The 17304-nt window shown below is 36.1% G+C and overlaps 1 protein-coding gene across 5 annotated transcripts in view; it reads left to right on the forward strand.

Moving 5' to 3' along the window:
- CNTN4 (contactin 4) overlaps positions 1 to 17304 on the forward strand; it is a 974474-nt gene that overhangs the window by 826339 nt on the left and 130831 nt on the right. For all 5 annotated transcript variants that reach the window (XM_017507289.2, XM_017507292.2, XM_037730965.1 and 2 more), the window contains one exon: positions 11175 to 11325. In XM_017507289.2, the coding sequence (XP_017362778.1) occupies positions 11175 to 11325 (151 nt within the window). The remainder of the gene's footprint in view (positions 1 to 11174; positions 11326 to 17304) is intronic.

The raw sequence follows: 17304 nt of genomic DNA on the forward strand, positions 1-17304 counted from the left end.
CTCTGTGGCCCAGGCTGGAGTGCAGTCATGTAATCTTGGCTTACTGCAACCTCTGCCTCCCAGGTTTAAACATATCTCCCACCTAGGCCTCCCAAGCAGCTGGGACTACAGGCGCATGCCACCACGCCTGGCTAATTTTTGTATTTTTAGTAGAGACAAGGTTTCACCATGTTGGCAAGGCTGATCTCAAACTCATGATCTCAAGTGATCCTCCTGCCTCAACCTCCCACAGTGCTGGGATTATAGGCGTGAGCCACTATGACCGGCCTAACTCAATACCTTTTCATGATAAAAACACTCAACAAAGTGTAGAAGGAAACTACCTCAATCTAATGAAAGCCGTATATGAAAAAGCCACAGCTAACACCATGCTTAGCAGTGAAAAACTGAAAGCTTTTTGTCTAAGATCAAGGCAAGGATGCCCATTCTCAGCACTTCTATTTAACCTAGTTTTGGAAGTCCTAGACAGAGCAATTAGACAAAAAATAAATAAGTAAGTAATTAAAGAAAGGCATCCAAATTGGAAAGGAAAGAAGTAAAATTAATCTCTGTCTGCAGATGACATAATCTTATATGTAGAAAGCTACAAAAATAAAAAACAAATAAACAATTTTAGCTAAGTTGCAGGATACCAAATCAACACACAAAAATCAATAGCATTTCTACACACTAATAATGAACAATCTGAAAAGGAAATTGAGAAAATAATACCACTTGTAATAACATCAGAAATAATAAATTTTAGGAATAAACCAAGGGGGCAAATATTTATACTGAAAATTACAAAATTTTGCTAAGCAAAGTCAAAAAACATATACATAAATAGACACTCATCCCTGTATTTGTGGATTAGATTTTAACTATTATTATTGGAGAGTCCATTCTACCTAAATTGATCTACAGATTCAGTGCAATTTCTATCAATATCCTGATGGCATTTTTTGCAGGCATAGAAAATAAAATTCTTAAATTCATACAGAATTTCAAGGGGCCCATGAATAACTAAAATAATCTTGAGAAAAGAATAACAAATTTGGAGGCTGCACATTTCCTGATTTCAAAACATCCCCCCAAAATGCCAGTAATCAGGATAGTGTGCTGCTTACATAAAAATAGATGTAAAGATTAATAGAACAAAATAGAGAGCCCAGAAATAAACTATGGTGTCCATGGCCAAATAATCTTCAACAAAGATACCAAGACACTGGTGAAGAGATAGTCTCTTCAACAAATAATGTTGGAAAAACTGGATATCCATATGCAAAAAATGGAGTTGATCTTTTATCTTAAACTATACAAAACATTTTTATAAAATGGATCAGAGATGTAAATATAAAACTATAAAGTCCTAAAAGAAAATAGAGCTTCTGTACATTGGATTTAGCCATCATTTCTTGGATATGGCACTAATACCATAGTTAAAAAAAAAAAGACATTAGGATTACTTCAAACTGAAAAACTTCTGTGCAGATAAGGAAACAATCCATAGAACAAAAAGACAACCAATAGAATGGAAGATCATATGAGGGGCATTCAGAAAGTACATGGAAAATGCATATTATGAAAAAATTATGCATGGATTTCAAAACTTTTTTACACTAAAACAAATTTCTACTAATGTGTTATAATATGTCTGATCAGAATCCAGTTTGAGGGACTAAGAAAGATAAGGCATCAGTTTGGAATAACCTATATCAGAGCAGCATGAATTCTGCCAAGATTGAAGAAAGAACAAACATCAAATTTTTGGTAAATATTGGGTAGCAAAATGGCGACATTGTTGATGCCTTACCGAAAGTTTTTGGGGAAAATACTCCAAAGAATCAGTGGTTTATAATTGGATAACTTGGTCTGAGAAAGGACAAAACAATTTTCAAGATGAAGCCTGTAATGCCAGACCATCCATGTTAATTTGCAAGGAAAAAATTAAGCTTATCTGTGCCCTGTTTCAAGTGGACTGATTAACACCAGAAACAATAGCCATCACCAGAGAGATCTCAATTGGTTCAGCTAACACAATTCTGACAAAAATTGAAGTTGAGCAAACTTTCTACTCAATAGATGCCAAAATCATGTACCCAGATCAGCTGCAGACAAGAACAGAGCTTTCAATCAAAATTTCAAACTAGGGTCAGATTTTGAATTTTAAAATGGGATCAAGATCCTGAAGCATTTCTTCAAAGGGTTGTAACGAGAGATGAAACATGTCTTTACCGGTACAATCATGAAGACAAAGCATAATCAAAGAGATGGCTACAAAGAGGTGGAAGTGGTTCAGTCAAAGAGAAAATCAACTGGTCAAGAGCAAAGTTCATAGCAACAGTTTTTTGAGATGCTCAAAGCATTTATCTTATTGACTTTCTGGAGGGCCAAAGAATGATAACATCTGCTTAATGTAAGAGTGTTCTTAAAAAGTCAGCCAAATCTTTAACAGAAAAATGCCCAAGAAAATCACCAGAGAGTCTCCCTCTACCACAACAATGCTCCTGTTCATTCCTCTGATGATTTTGATGGGAAATCATTACATCTCCACCTTACAGTCAGAATATTAGAAACAGAATTGCCATGTGATCTAGCAATCCTAACGTTTGGTATATATTCAAAATAATTGAAAACAGCATGTTGAAGAGAGATTTGCACACCTGTGTTAATTGCAGTGCTATTCACAACCAGGAGGTGGAGGCAACCTAAATGTCCATGGATAGTTGAAAGGATAGAGAAAATGTGTTTATATATATACAACGGACTATTTCTGTTATGTATTATAACCTGAATGATCCTTGAGGACATTATGCTAATGAAACAAGCCAGTCACAAAAAGCAAATAACGCATGATTCCACTTTGTGAGATGTCTAACATAGTCAAACTCATGGAAACAGAAAGTAGTGTTGTTCCCAAGGTCTGGGAGAGAGGAGGAGGAAATGGGGAGTTGGGTAATGGGTATCAGCTTTTAGTATTGCAAAACAAAAACGTCTAGTGATGAGCTGCACAACAGCATGCATATAGTTAATACTACTGTACTGTATACTTAAACATTGTCAAGATGGTAAATTTTATATTATATGCTTTTTGCCACAATAAAAAAATGAAAGATTTAGTAATATTTTTCAAACTTGAAGACTTATATGAATTATTTGTGAATTTTGTTGTTTAGATTCCAATTTCAAGTCTGAGGTGGGGCCTGGGATTCTGCATTTCCAGCAAACTTCAAAGTGATGCCATTGCTTCTGCTCTAGGGATCACATTTTCAGTGGCAAAAAAATTGTAAAATCACAGCTCTCTGTCTCTCTCGTAGCAGATGGAGTTCAGGAGTGTGTATGTTTAACAAGCTTCTCTGGGTGATTTTTATGGTCAGTTAAATTGAATTTAATTGAGGTGCCACAGATCTATAATCTGCTTTCTAGAACCCTTTGTTATCCAATTTAAACCATCACAGCAGAGTACCTTTCTAACTCATAAGATCAAGCAGATGTTGCAAGGAGGACAGGGCTGTTCTGTTGGTATAACCACCCTGTGTCCAGTTAATCCATGTTTCCATTGTTACATTATTCAAGGCACCACGTGACCCAACAAAATTTCTATCAGTCATGTGGGGCTTTATTTTTAAACAGGAAGGAGGGCATTGGCTCCAACAACATTCAATCTCTTCTTTTTCCAACATGAGAAGACCATGGTTCTTCTATACTCCCAAAGAAAGTCATTTGCACTTAGTGTAAGGCCTGTTGCTTTTGGTAAAGTCTTTTGAATGTGATGAAAATGAACATAGCATAAAGGCAAAATATATGCTCTCATTGCCTGCAAAACTGTTTCTGGTGCTTTATTGAACGAGCATGGTAAGCAAGATACCAGTCACTGCCACATTACGTAAACATAGCTCACCTACATTGTAATATGGTCCTGGTGAGGCAGCATGTCTAGAGTAGAGCCTGTATCATTGAAGTGCACAAAACTGCTATGATACGCTGTCTCACAAAGCCTCAGGAAATACATTGTTTGAGTAAGTAAACTCAAACTGAAGTTCTCACCTTCTCAGTGCTGGGTCAGCTTGGGCATACTTAGGGAGGAAATGAGGAGACCATGTGCTTCTGCAGAACAAGCCCCAAATCTAGGGCAAGCTGAACATCCAGGGTACACTTGCCCTGTTACCTTCCCCTAAGTGTATGTGGTGGGAAAAGTAGGGAAAGGAAGCTACCTGTTAGAGCTAGCTCAGCAGGAGCTGATTCTACATATCTCTTCTCAACCCAGCATTCAGTGACTTCATGTTGATAGCTTGAAATTGGCCAAAGTAGGAGTATTCACACCACAGAAATTGGCAAAGACTACAAACCAAATTCTTTGGTGTTTTATTTTGTTTTGTTTTGTTTAGAGAGCCACTTATAAAACATTTACCATCATACCGGTTCAGATGATTTAGTAGTATAAATAGCCCATGTGGTAGTTCTTGGATAATTTGTTTCATTAGACTGAGGTACAACTCCAAAGAGGATATTATATCCTGAACACAGGCCTGAAAGTTCAAGAAGCCATGCACAATCCTATATGAAGGATAGAAAGGGATGTGGTATCCAGGCAAATTCTCTTGAGAAGGGAATTTCCTGTTTTGAATTGAATCTCTGACTTCTTTGCTGCAACATATATTAATTTATCAAGTATTAATTAAATACCAGCTTTTAAATAACACACAAAAAGAAAAGAGGCTCTTATTGATTTATGCCATAAGTCAGACAAAAGAAAGATTTTTGCTCATTGGCAGGACATGGTGGCTCATGCCTAAAATCCCAGCACTTTGGGAGGCCGAGGCAGGAAGATCATTTGAAGTCAGGACTTCAAGATCAGCTTGGCCAATATGATGAAACCCCATCTCTACCAAAATAAAAAATAAATAAATAAAAAATAAATAAAAAATTAGCCAGGTGTGGTAGTGCACACTTGTAGTCCCACCTACTCAGGAGGCTGAGGCAGGAGAATCACTTAAACCCAGGAGGCAGAGGCTGAAGTAAGCCGAGATCACACCACTGCACTTCAGCCTGAGTGACAGAGCGAAACACTGCCTCAAAAAAAAAAAAAAAAAAAAAAAAAAAAAAAAAAAAAAAAAAAAAAAAAAAAAAAAAAAAAAAAAAAAAAGATTGTTGCTTTTTAAAAATTGAGTTAATTCTTTCAATAGGTTTATTGATTAAAAATCAACTTTGTGTCAAGCACTGTGCCAAGTCCAAGGGATATACAGATCCAAGATACATATTCTTGCCTTCAAGGAACTGATGTTCTAATAATAGCTAATAATAAGAGCTACTACTTCCTAATCACTGAAATTCTAGGATTCTTACAATCTTAGGCTGATGACTCTCATCAGTTCATTCAGCAGACATTGCACACTATTCACTACCTGCCTAACCAAGGGCATGAATTTGCATAAGAGTTTAGGACACTGACAAATAAATGAAATATCACCAATTTACACTGATTTAAGAAGGTCAATGTGATTACAGAGTATTTAAAATGCATACTGTCTTATCTTTATATGGATATGATGGTTCAAAGGTGGTTAACAAGAAATTAGCAGCTGAAGCCCTACTTAAAGCATTATATAAGAATTATTTCTAATCAACATGTTGATTATTTGTATAAGAAATGATGTTGAAAATGTCTTTAAAATATTTTTCTGGGAATAAGAAGAATTTCCACCTATGTTCCCATAACTAAGTTTTGACTTTTCAAATCTTTTATAAAAATAAAAATGAAAAGGCTATGCCTGATCCTACTTGTTGACAGAGAAAGCATTGATGAGAGATCTTGAAATGGCTCCTGTGCTCAAAAGTATTTGTCAGTTATCATAGAGCCTGAAGTGCCAATATTGAAGACGTATTTCTTATCCATACCAGCATGTAATACTCAGCAGTAAAAAGGAACAACACAACCGTGTGAATGGATCTCAAGAACATTATACTGAAAAAACCCCCCAAAGGTCACATACCACATGATTACACACCACACATATACAGACTCTGACACACACACAGACTCTGACACACACACATATGTATATAAAACATTCTCAGAATGACTCAACTATAGTAATGGGGGAGAGGTTAGTGGTTTCCAGGGGTTACAGAGGGGAGATAGGCAGAGGCTGGATATGACTATGAAGGGGAAGCAAGAGGAAGATCCTTGTGACAATAGAATAGTTGCCTATCTCGATTTTCGTGGTGCTTTTGCGCAGTCTACATGTGTGATATATACACATTATGCCAATTATCAGTTTCTTTGCTTTGATGTTTAACTGTATCTACATAAGATGTAACCATTGGGGAGACTGGGTGAAGGATGCACAGGACCTCTCTGTATGATATTTGGAACTTTCTGTGGGTCTATAATTATTTCAAAATAAGAATTTTCTGTTTTCAAACAATGATGTGTTTCTCTTACTCCACGAAACTTTTCAGCATAAAAAAAGTCCCTGATAATTGTGGTGGGGTTAGTGCAGCAGTGGAAGTAGCAGTGGAGAAGGAAGGTATGAAGTTCTTAATCTGGAACAAATATTGTGCTAAGTACTTTATGTTCAATACATGTATTATTTAATCCTCAAAACAATCTCATGATTGTAAATATTTTTATAGTAACTTGCCCAATGGAATGGGAGTTTATAAACCCAACAACTGCCCATGGAAGAAGTACTATTAGAGCCATTAGAAAACAGGGCATTCAATGAATTAGACCAAAACAGTAGGAGGATGGATATTAGGCACATTACAAGAGCCACATCGTGCTAACATCAAAATGGAAAAATTATCTACTTCAGAGTTGTGTTGAAAGTCTCCTTGTGAATATCATTCATGATCAGAAAGCACTGTTTTTAGAGGGCCTCACTGTCACCCAGGCTGCAGTGCAATGGTGTGATCCTAGCTCACTGCAGCCTTGAACTCCTGAGTTCAAGTGATCTTCTCACCTCAGCCTTCCAAGAAGTGAGGACTACAGGCATGTACCACTACACCTAGCTAATTTTTGTGTGTGTGTGGTGACTGAGTCTCACTGTGTTGCTGCAGCTGGTCTTGAACTCCTGGTTTCAAGTGATCCTCCTGCCTTGGCCTCCCAAAGTGCTAAGATTTACAGGCCTGAGCCACCACGCCTGGCCTCAGAGAGGGCTGATTTTTGAATCAGCCATTCTGAAACAGTGGACCTAGAAAAAAGAAGTCTTCTACCAGTAGCCTGCTTTCTAGATAGCAATCCAACAGGCCAGAAGAAATTTGGGGTCTCATAATCTGATACCAGTATTTTCTCCTCAGTAGTAAAACGATTTGAATTAATGCATTCAATCTAAGCTTGTTTTTTAGGGAATGATGACATAATAGCTAAAGAGAGTAGAAAAAGGTTAAAGTAATAATAAATGCTGAACTTCCAAAAAAGCTGGCCTTAATATTCTTCTCAACTGGCAGTGTTCCCAGTGATGCTTCTATCACAGCCTGTGATAGAACTGGCATGCATACTAATCCTTTCTTCTTCAATAATATAGTAAGACATCATATCCATACATTTCCCAAATAGGACTGCCACTGCATATCTACTTAAGGAGTTATCATTCTACTGTTTCCCTTCAGAAATGATGCAAAGGCAAAAAACAAACAGAAACAACTTTTGCTTTTGAGGGGTTCTGTTGGCCGCTTAAAATACTCTTGATAAATAACCAAAAGTCATTTAATTCACTAAAAACAAATCGTTGTGAATTACAAAGAGGGCTTCTCTCAGCCAGATGCTTCCCACAGATAAAGTTAATATAATAAAGATCATTGATAAATAATAAAAAGTTGCATTTCTCACATAGAAGAGGTCCCATAATACAACTCATTCTAACACTGAGGGAGTGGTGCCCTCTAGCAGTGTATGTGAGAAATATTATCCTTTAAGTATAATAAATATAGCAAATGAGGATCTCCCAGTATCTGAGCTACTGTCAGACTTAAGGGGTAATTTGACAGTTGATTTTGTCTTTTCTCATCTACTAGGAACCTACTGAAGTTTCACTTCCATGTGCACTAATTTTTTAAGTGCCAGCAAAGGTTAGATTCTGATAGTGCCCTTTTGGGAACTTTACCAATGGCTTTTAAAACCTCATTCCCTGTGAATGTCACATGGGACAGTTCCCTTTCACTTTTCCTTCAAACCTCCCCTAGGTCAGTTTTTGGGGATCAGAATAAAGGGTATAAATAGGAAAAAGCACCACCTTGCAAGCTGAACAACATCTCAGGTGCAAAAGATGGTCACAAATTGCCAGATTGTTAAGAAATCTATTAATGGCTCAAGTATTCAAAAACTGATGAAGTTTTGACAATTTTCCCTTAAAAGTACCACAGTTTATGGTTACAGCTGATAGATTTGCAGGGTTAGATAACGTCAGAAGCTAATTAGGTAAATTGAGTAAACAAAAACTTGATTTTTCTTTTTTTAACATCCAGTCTAGCTCTGTTGCCCAGGCTGAAGTGCAGTGGTGCAATCTCAGCTTACTGCAGCTTCCACCTCCCAAGTTCAAGTGATTCTCATGCCTCAGTCTCCCCAGTAGCTGGTATTACAGACATACAACGCCACATATAATTTTTATATTTTTAGTAGAAACAGGATTTCGCCATGTTGGCCAGGCTGGTCTCAAACTCCTGGCTCATGTTATCCACCCACCTCAGCCTCCCAAAATGCTGAGATTACAGTCATGGGCCACCATGCCTGGCCTCAAATTTTTAACTGCATTTTTATTAATGAAAGATGTTCAAGCCAGTCTTATCTCTAAGATATCCAAAAGATTATATGCACACAAATAGTACGTTATAAATGCCTTTGAAACTGAAAGGTGTGTTTTCTGGTTTCTGTGTGTCTGATATGCTATTTCAAATCTTGTAAAGGCAAAATATAGTTTTTTGACAAATATGCCCATGTGTGGTGCACAGTTTGATTTATGTAAACTCATTTCAAATGCAATTGCAGAATTCCTCCTGAATGGATGAAAAATACCTGCCTAAAGTGATAAAAAATATATGAGTGTAGAAAGATATAGTTTTAAGAAGGGATTTTTATATGATACAGATTTGTAACTCTATTTCACAAAATACCCTTTAAAATTTTTTTCAAGAATACTTGACTTTTTTTTTTTATATTTTTGAGTCAAGTCAGCAGTTTGCATTGAGTTTGCTCTTCTGAAACACTTTTCTGTGACATAAATTAGCTTATGTGGAATTGGTAAGTAGGGGAATGGTGTCAGTATAACATAAACACTGGATGTGTTCAGATATTTTACTAAGTAGCAGCAACTAAACACAAAGCCTACGAACGCAGATTAACACAGCTAGCCAAGGGAAAATACCTACTGCACGATTCCCATGCATGCCAGATTCTTCCTTTTGGCGCAGTTTGGCCACTTACTCTAACGTGGCAGTGCTTATTGTATAATTCTCAATCTTTCTGCAATTTGCACTTATTTCATAGCTTAGCAATCTCAACTCTTCCTTCTTTCTTCCATCAAGCTACCTTCTCATGCATGTGCACACACACATACACACATTGTATTTTTTGTAGTATTTATTATGAATCGAACTTACATTTTTGATCATGTTTATATTTAATTATGCTTGATATTACTAGTATGGTTATTCTTTCTGTAGTGTTCTTGTTACATAAATATTGTTACACAAATATTGAGTAGGTATGTCCTGACTCTATCTTTTTCATAAACCTTACAATTTTTATTATGTAATTTTGCAGACCATACAAGAAATACATTTATCTCATTACAGCAAAAATATCTGTACACCTGTACTTGCACTCTACTTATTATGTACTTATTATCATTGAATTACTCCCTGAATTATAGACTCCCCTAATAAATCTGAGGTAAACAGATTGAGATATCAATTACCTACTAGATTCATTTTTAAAATTTTACCTTCTCATGATAATACTAGCCCCATGTGTATATTGCATGGTCCTGTTAAAACGTAACCTTTCCATCTTTATTTGTTTCTTGGCAGTTACCGAAAGTATTTCCACAAAAAATGAATATAGTCAAGATTTAACTTGCTTCCACTGAAGCTTGTTTTCATTTTTAAAGATCATTAGCCTATGATTTAGGTACTTTAAAAAAATTGGCCCCCATTACCCCTGAAGCCCCTGCATTCATATAACACATACTCCCAGTCCTCCTTTAAGTAATTTGTGGTTTACATTTAAATTTTACATTCAACATGGTCTTAAATATTAAATTCCAGCAGGTCAAACTGCAGTGAGTCAGGGTTTTAAAATATGATAAAATTAAGATTCCAAGAAATGAATCCTTCATTCCAAAATCTCTTCCTGCACATTAATTCAGTTAACTCAGAAGAAAATAGATATTTTCCAGGAAGATGTCTTTTATTTTACTTTTGTGAGAATACAAATATATATCTTTTGTTTTAGGAAAGAAATCATTCTTTAATAGTATTTCCGTATAACTATGTTACTGGTGTTAGCATGAGTGAATTTTTTAAAACACTAATGGTAAGCATGTAATAGAGCTTTCTCAATACTTATGCTCCAAGAGCAAGTCACAGTTCTCCTAAATGAACCAAGCATTGCATTAGGCACTTGCAGTGAAAAGCTAAACAAAGCCCTGTTTTTAAGGAGAAGCATACAGAATGTGACAATATAGACAGTTCAACACATTCTGTAATGGAGACACACATGAACAGAGTGCTACGGGATGAAGCAGAGGTGGTGACCGTATCAGAGAGGGAATCCTTTAACTTACACAATAAAAATAAAAATAAATAAATTTCTTATGGAGTTTCTAATTTTGTTTCTTTCTCTTTTGATTTTCTGAAATTTTAAAATGTTTGTTCACTTGGACATAGAATAAATTTTCTTTAAAATAATCCCTCAACAGGGAAATGAGAGTATTCTATCTTGATCTTCATGGTGGTATATACCAAATTCATCAAACTATACACACACAAATGGTACATTTTACCAAATACAAATTATACCTCAGGTTTAATAAATCTATCAAAACATACAGTGCTACATAATTAAAAAAATTAGCTTCTACCCTTTGGTGACCAAGGTGGCAATAAGTGTATTAGAGAAAAAAAAAAAAAAGACTAAGGAATTATCTCATGGAAGGCTGTCTTGAATAATAATTATTTTTTGTACTGTCTTTCAGCCGTAGGCCCAGATTTTTCAAGAACACTCTTGAAAAGAGTAACTCTTGTCAAAGTGGGAGGTGAAGTTGTCATCGAGTGTAAGCCAAAAGCATCTCCAAAACCTGTTTACACCTGGAAGAAAGGAAGGGACATATTAAAAGAAAATGAAAGGTACTATCTTGAATTATTTTCAATATTTAGTTTACCTGTAGTAATTTGTTGTTCTGTTATTAATAGTTCTAAGGGGAAGGTGGAGTTACTATCTGCTATTCCTGAACTAAGTGTTAAAAAAGAACAGAAGCTTTGGAAGGGTGAGTGGTGAGTTACTGATCTTTATAGTCCTTCTGGATTTGGGAATTCTACAAAGCACTCCCTGCAGAGAAAGATCACATGATCGCTGTGAAGACTGCCAGAGCTGCCTTAAGGTGAATAGCTACAAACATCCTCTCTGATTTTAGCCTGAAATTTTTGTAGATTTGCCCACCTTTTCCCAACCTAACTCCTTTGGCGTGTGTAAATAAGCCCACATCTTATTTGCTATGATAACCCTTCAATTATTTGGCAGTAGCTACTATGTCTCCCATTAGTTTTTCTCTTTTGGGGGCTATCTCTAATTTCAAAACTCATTCTTCATACAGCAGATTATTATGCTCGATTTTTATTTAAATTACATCTTTTTGAGACAACAGGTTTTTTTCTTTCTAATATCTAAACTCTTCATCTGTATATTTTTAGATGAATAACATCTAGAATGCATGTAGTGTATACAATGCAAATATATAGGAGTTACTTGAGGTACTACATTAGCTTGCACGAAATGGCAGGTGTCTCTAAGACCTTTTCTTGGCTGTTACCCCTATAAAATATCCCTTGCCTTTTTCTGTAATCTACTCAATCTGTTGCAAAATTGTAATTATTCATGAATCTGTTTGTCACCTATAAGACAGGATTTGCCAGCTGTAGATATAATGATTTTAATTAATGCTAAAGGTCAAGTACTCAAGAATGCAAGAAGGAAGCCTGTAAAAATGTGTATGTATCTACCCTTTACACCTGTAAACCTTTAGATTTGCATACACAAATTAGATCTGATGATGACAGTGTCCATTTAAACGGTTTTTGTAAACAAACCTGATATGGTTTATAAATGGTGTATTCACACATTTTTTTTAACACTTGCTATGTACTACGGAGTAGCACATGTATTAAATTCATAGTATACCTCCCTTTCTGATTTCTGGTATATCAAGAAAGCAGTGTAGTTCATTGAATGTTGACATGGCATTCAAATTTGTAGCCAAACCTGAAAATTGATAGCACAGTTGCTTATACTGCAGTCTTTAACATGAGATTCATTTTCTATTTACTTCAGTGTTTCTTAAAATGTGGTACATGATATTACTTTTACTAGTTAGGTATTTACTTTTAATATAGTTGGAATATAACTAGTATGTACCACATGTATTGCTCAGAACAAGGTTATATTTTAAAAGTTTTAATTTTAAAATGACATTAAGAAAATAATATGGGTATTAGATATGTTAAAAATCATGAATGAATTAAGTTATAATAACACTGTAGGTCAATCAGGAGAAGCTAAGCTGTGCTACTGTGACAAGCAACCCTTAGTCCTGGCTTATAACAACAAAAGGCAATTTCTCTTTCACACCCCATGCACATCAGGGGTCTGATGGGGGCTCTGCTCCTCTCTAAGGCCAGGCTGGTGGACCAACATGCTCTGGAACACTGCCATTGCAGAAGGAAAAGAGCCAAACATGCATGGGTTCTTAAAGCTTCTGCTTAGAAGTGCAACGCTGCATTTTCACTCACATTTCTTTGGCCAAAACAAGTCTTATGTTCCTGCAACCCAGAGGGAAATATAATCCTACTATGTGCCTGGAAACAAAGAGACAACCTAATATTTTGAACAGTATTAATGACTGCATACTACTGCTACAGCTTAACCATTGTTATAAGCTAATTAAATTACCTTTGGAAAAATAATATGTCAGTATCAAGAATTCCATGATAAGTGAATTTAATTGGTTGTTTCTACCACTTGACTTACTACAAATTTCTGATTTGACTAATAGGGTTCAAATATGCTTCAGCATTTATTTTGCACTAAACTATATATTTAAACTGAGGAAACTCCCCATCATTACCCAATTCCTGCTATTTATCACCTCCACCTCCACTAGTGTCACCAGGCTAGTCCCAAACTATCAATATTAGCACTTATTCTTCACATGAGTACTGTGTTCTCACAGTTCTGATCCTCCCTCCCACCTTACTCAGAATTTATTAACCAGATGTGATGATTTTGGTAATGCAAATGCATTGAAAAACTGGCCAGGTGTAGTATATAGGGGAATGATGGGGACTTGAGCGTGTGCCCCATCCAAGGGAGACACCTGCCACTCAGCCATATGGAGACTCAGGTCAGGTGCCTCTCCATCTTATTGTTCTTCAAGAGAAACTAGAAATCTAGACTTTTGTTTGAGCTTCCAACTTTTACATGTCAGCAACTAATTTTTATTCTGATGGATGTACAATATAAACTGTGTGCCTATAGACCAAGTTTACTTCATGAGCTACTGGTTTTTAACTCCTGAGAAAGACACAGCAAGTGGAACATTTCATAATTTCTTAAATGGGTGAACAATAAGAAAGATTTTACAGTTTTTTTCTCATTGGCAGAGAAGAGATTCTGCCATTTTTCTCATTTCTTTCTGAAAGAGAAGAGGAAAAATTAAGTGGATGAGTGCGCTAAAGCAATCGTAGATGAAGCTGATGAGTAAAAAAATTTTAGAACTCCTTGTTTAGGAAAGGTTTAGCCTGGTAGACCAACACAAAGTGCAAAATTCTTTGGCTATACAGCGTTCAGTAATAATTTCTAATACACTGCCTCATTTGCCTTAATTCTCTTTTGAGATATAGAATCTTAGGAATCAAAAGGCAAGTCTTTAACCTTTGATTAAAGAGATTATTAATCCCTTAAGTATAAAATACTGGCATAACACAGTGAAACAAAACTTTATGATCAAGCACTCTTTATTAATGTTCTGCCTAGATTCTGTGTTTTGAAAGACTTTGCTAAACTCGTACTTATCGACATTTAATTTCAATTTTAATTAATCAGCTGCCTACAAATGAGTTTACAGTAGTGGTATTAGAAGCAACATGTCAAAAATTAAAAAGGTTTTATCTCATCTAACCATATGGTGATATTGTAGTTAGCTAAGTGAATATAGAGATTCAGAAACACTGGTTTAACATTAACATGTCTGTTATCTTAAAAATATGTTTTAAATATTTTCTTATTTTGGCTTCCCATTCTTTTGGAAATTTACAGCATATCCACACTAGCTTTATCTATGTTAATCCAAGCATCTAAATGAAAGATTGAAAATTCAAATAATTTTATAGCATTCTTCTTGGGTAGAGTATCTATAAACGTAAAACATTTCTTATTGTCTTGTATATGTCTCCAGCAATCAGTGTAGGCAATATCAGACATTTAAAATGGGGAAGACCTGTCACACAGCTCAAGAGATTTAGTCTTCAGAAGAGGTCTCTACTCACCATGAAAGCAGTTGGAATCATTTGGATGAATTGAGTAATTGTCACTAACTGAATAAGGTTGATTATTTTATTTACTTTAGTTTTTAGACAGAAGCTACTTTGAGGCAGATAAGGCTGAAGTCAACCTATTAAAAACAAAAACATTAAAATACAAAAATAGCAGAATCATTTTAAAAAAAAAACAAAAACCTAGAATCCTAGAATTATAAGTCGCTATCCAACCATTGTATCAACTAGGGTGGATGTTTTTGGTTGCAAGTAAGAGAAACCAATTCAAAACTGGCTTAAGGGCAAAAGAGAATTCATTGGCTCATGTATTTGAGAAGATGATTCGGGATGGATTGCAACTGTAGGTATGACAGAGCTCAGGTGCTCACACATTTTTATCAGGACCCTGTCTTGCTGTCTTCCTGTCTCACACAGGCTCTTCTTTCCTACCAGTAGGATGGCGACTGAAGCTACCTGCTCACCCTCTTTTCCAGTGTATAGCGAGAGTTCCTGAATAGAATCAAATAAGCTTCCCTTGGTCAATGTCCTTCTCTGAACCAGTCACACTCAAGGAGGATCTGATCTGCTGATCAATCCTAAAAGCACATGGGAAAGCCCATCTCAAACCCCAGGGACTGAAAATAGGATAGGGGTTTTTCCAAAGAAATCAAGCTGCTCTCACCAGAAGAAGAGGGAATGGACACTGGGCGGACGCTGATGCCAAATTCCCACCATAATCATAAAGCCCATCTTCCATTTCAGGGCAGGATCCCCATAATTGGCTGGGCTCACATCCTTCCCTGGTTACTAATAATGATGGAAACCTAACTAATTGTTAGAAAATTATGTCCTTGCAGCTTCCACTCATTTTTTATTTCATTTTCTGGAATTTTACTGGCAAATCAAATTGTTCCCCACCACCTGCCCCCTTCCCTTTCTACACTGGAGGGCTACTTTATGTTTTCTTTCAATTCTTTTCCAAGCCCAAATGTCCCCCCTTGTATCTGATATTTTTCAGATGACATCGTTCAGCATCCTCTCACTGGTTTGGTCATTTCCAAGCATTTTTAATAAGGGAATACTTAGCTTTATCTCCACAGAAAAGGACGATGATTATAACTGTTATGGTAAGAGAAAAAATTATCTTCAGTAAGTTTGGATTAGTAAGTCAAGCAAGTGAATGATATATCATAGAAAGATCACTCTCTGCCAATGTTTTTTTTTTTTAATTAACATGGTGCTTAGACAAGATAGTTTAGTTGTCTTGAAAGAAATCACTGAGAAAAATATTTTACTTTTCACTGAAACCAAAGAAATGAGTAAACTGTTACTCTCATTAATGTGTAAATAAAAGCTTCTTATACTTAAGAATTTCCCTCCACCCTTTTAAATATTAGACTAATACGTTATGTCAAGCTAATGGATAATAAGCAGGAATAGGTATGCCACTAAATTTTTCCAAAAAGAATCTCACTAAACTGTATATTTAAAATCTCAGACCTACAGCCTGCATGTCTCAGGCTTGGGTTTAGAATAGCAGCATGACTCTGTTTTGTGAATATAGCCAATTCCAGTTTCAGTCCATGGAGCATTCACTGGGTATTTACCTTTGCTTGGAGATAGAAAAAGGTACATGAACCCACCCCTCAAGGTGCCCATAGAGTAGCACAGGGGCCCAGTAGCACAATATCAATATAAATTTTTCAACGATCCTGAGGCATATGTTATAAAGGTGATATATTGAGAAGGAATACTAAAAAATGTAGGGCAGCAATAGATCGTGGAGGCCTTGTATTTTATGTCTGTAGAGTTTAGACTTAAATCAGAAGGCCATGGACAGAATTGAAGGATTTTATGCAAGGGAGTGTGCAGTCATATGCATGCTACAGAAAGATTACCGTGCCTGCAACATGCAGAAGGAATCAGGGTAAGGCAAGGTTGAGGATGAAGAGAGGCCAATTCCAATAGCAGTCTAGGAAGAAAATCATAACACGTGGATCACGTCAGTCTCTTGAGAGTGAAATAGAAAAGGCCAATATATAGTCTACTAAAGGGTAGAATTTAAAACACTTAATGACCTAGTTAAGTAGAAGGATTGAAAAAAGGAGGAGGAAAAAAAGAAAATGATTCCTAGGATTCCATCTTGAGGAGCTGCTGCAGTAGTAAACAGAGAAGAAGCACGACTGATGGGGGCAAATAAAGAGGTTACTGTTAGCATGTTGTATGTAAGGTGCCTGTAAGTGGTGATGTCATTCAAGTGGAGATTTTCATTCAAGCGTCACCTGCTCGGAGACACCTTTTCCCAGTAACCTATTTAAAATTGTAAAACTCTCCTCTTATTTTCCTAATTTATGTATTTTACAGTATTTGTCACTATCCACATACTGCATATTAACTTTTAAACCTTATTGTTTATTATTTTTTAGAGACAAGGTCTTGCTCCATTGCCTAGGCTGGACAGCGGTGGTGTGATTATGGCTCACTACAGCCTCAAACTCCTGGCCTCAAGTGATCCTCCCACCTCAACCCCCTGAGAAGCTAGGATCACAGGCACATGCCACTATGCCCAGCTAATTT

Source organism: Cebus imitator, unplaced genomic scaffold (assembly GCF_001604975.1).
Source record: "Cebus imitator isolate Cc_AM_T3 unplaced genomic scaffold, Cebus_imitator-1.0 Scaffold371, whole genome shotgun sequence".
NCBI lineage: Eukaryota > Metazoa > Chordata > Mammalia > Primates > Cebidae > Cebus > Cebus imitator.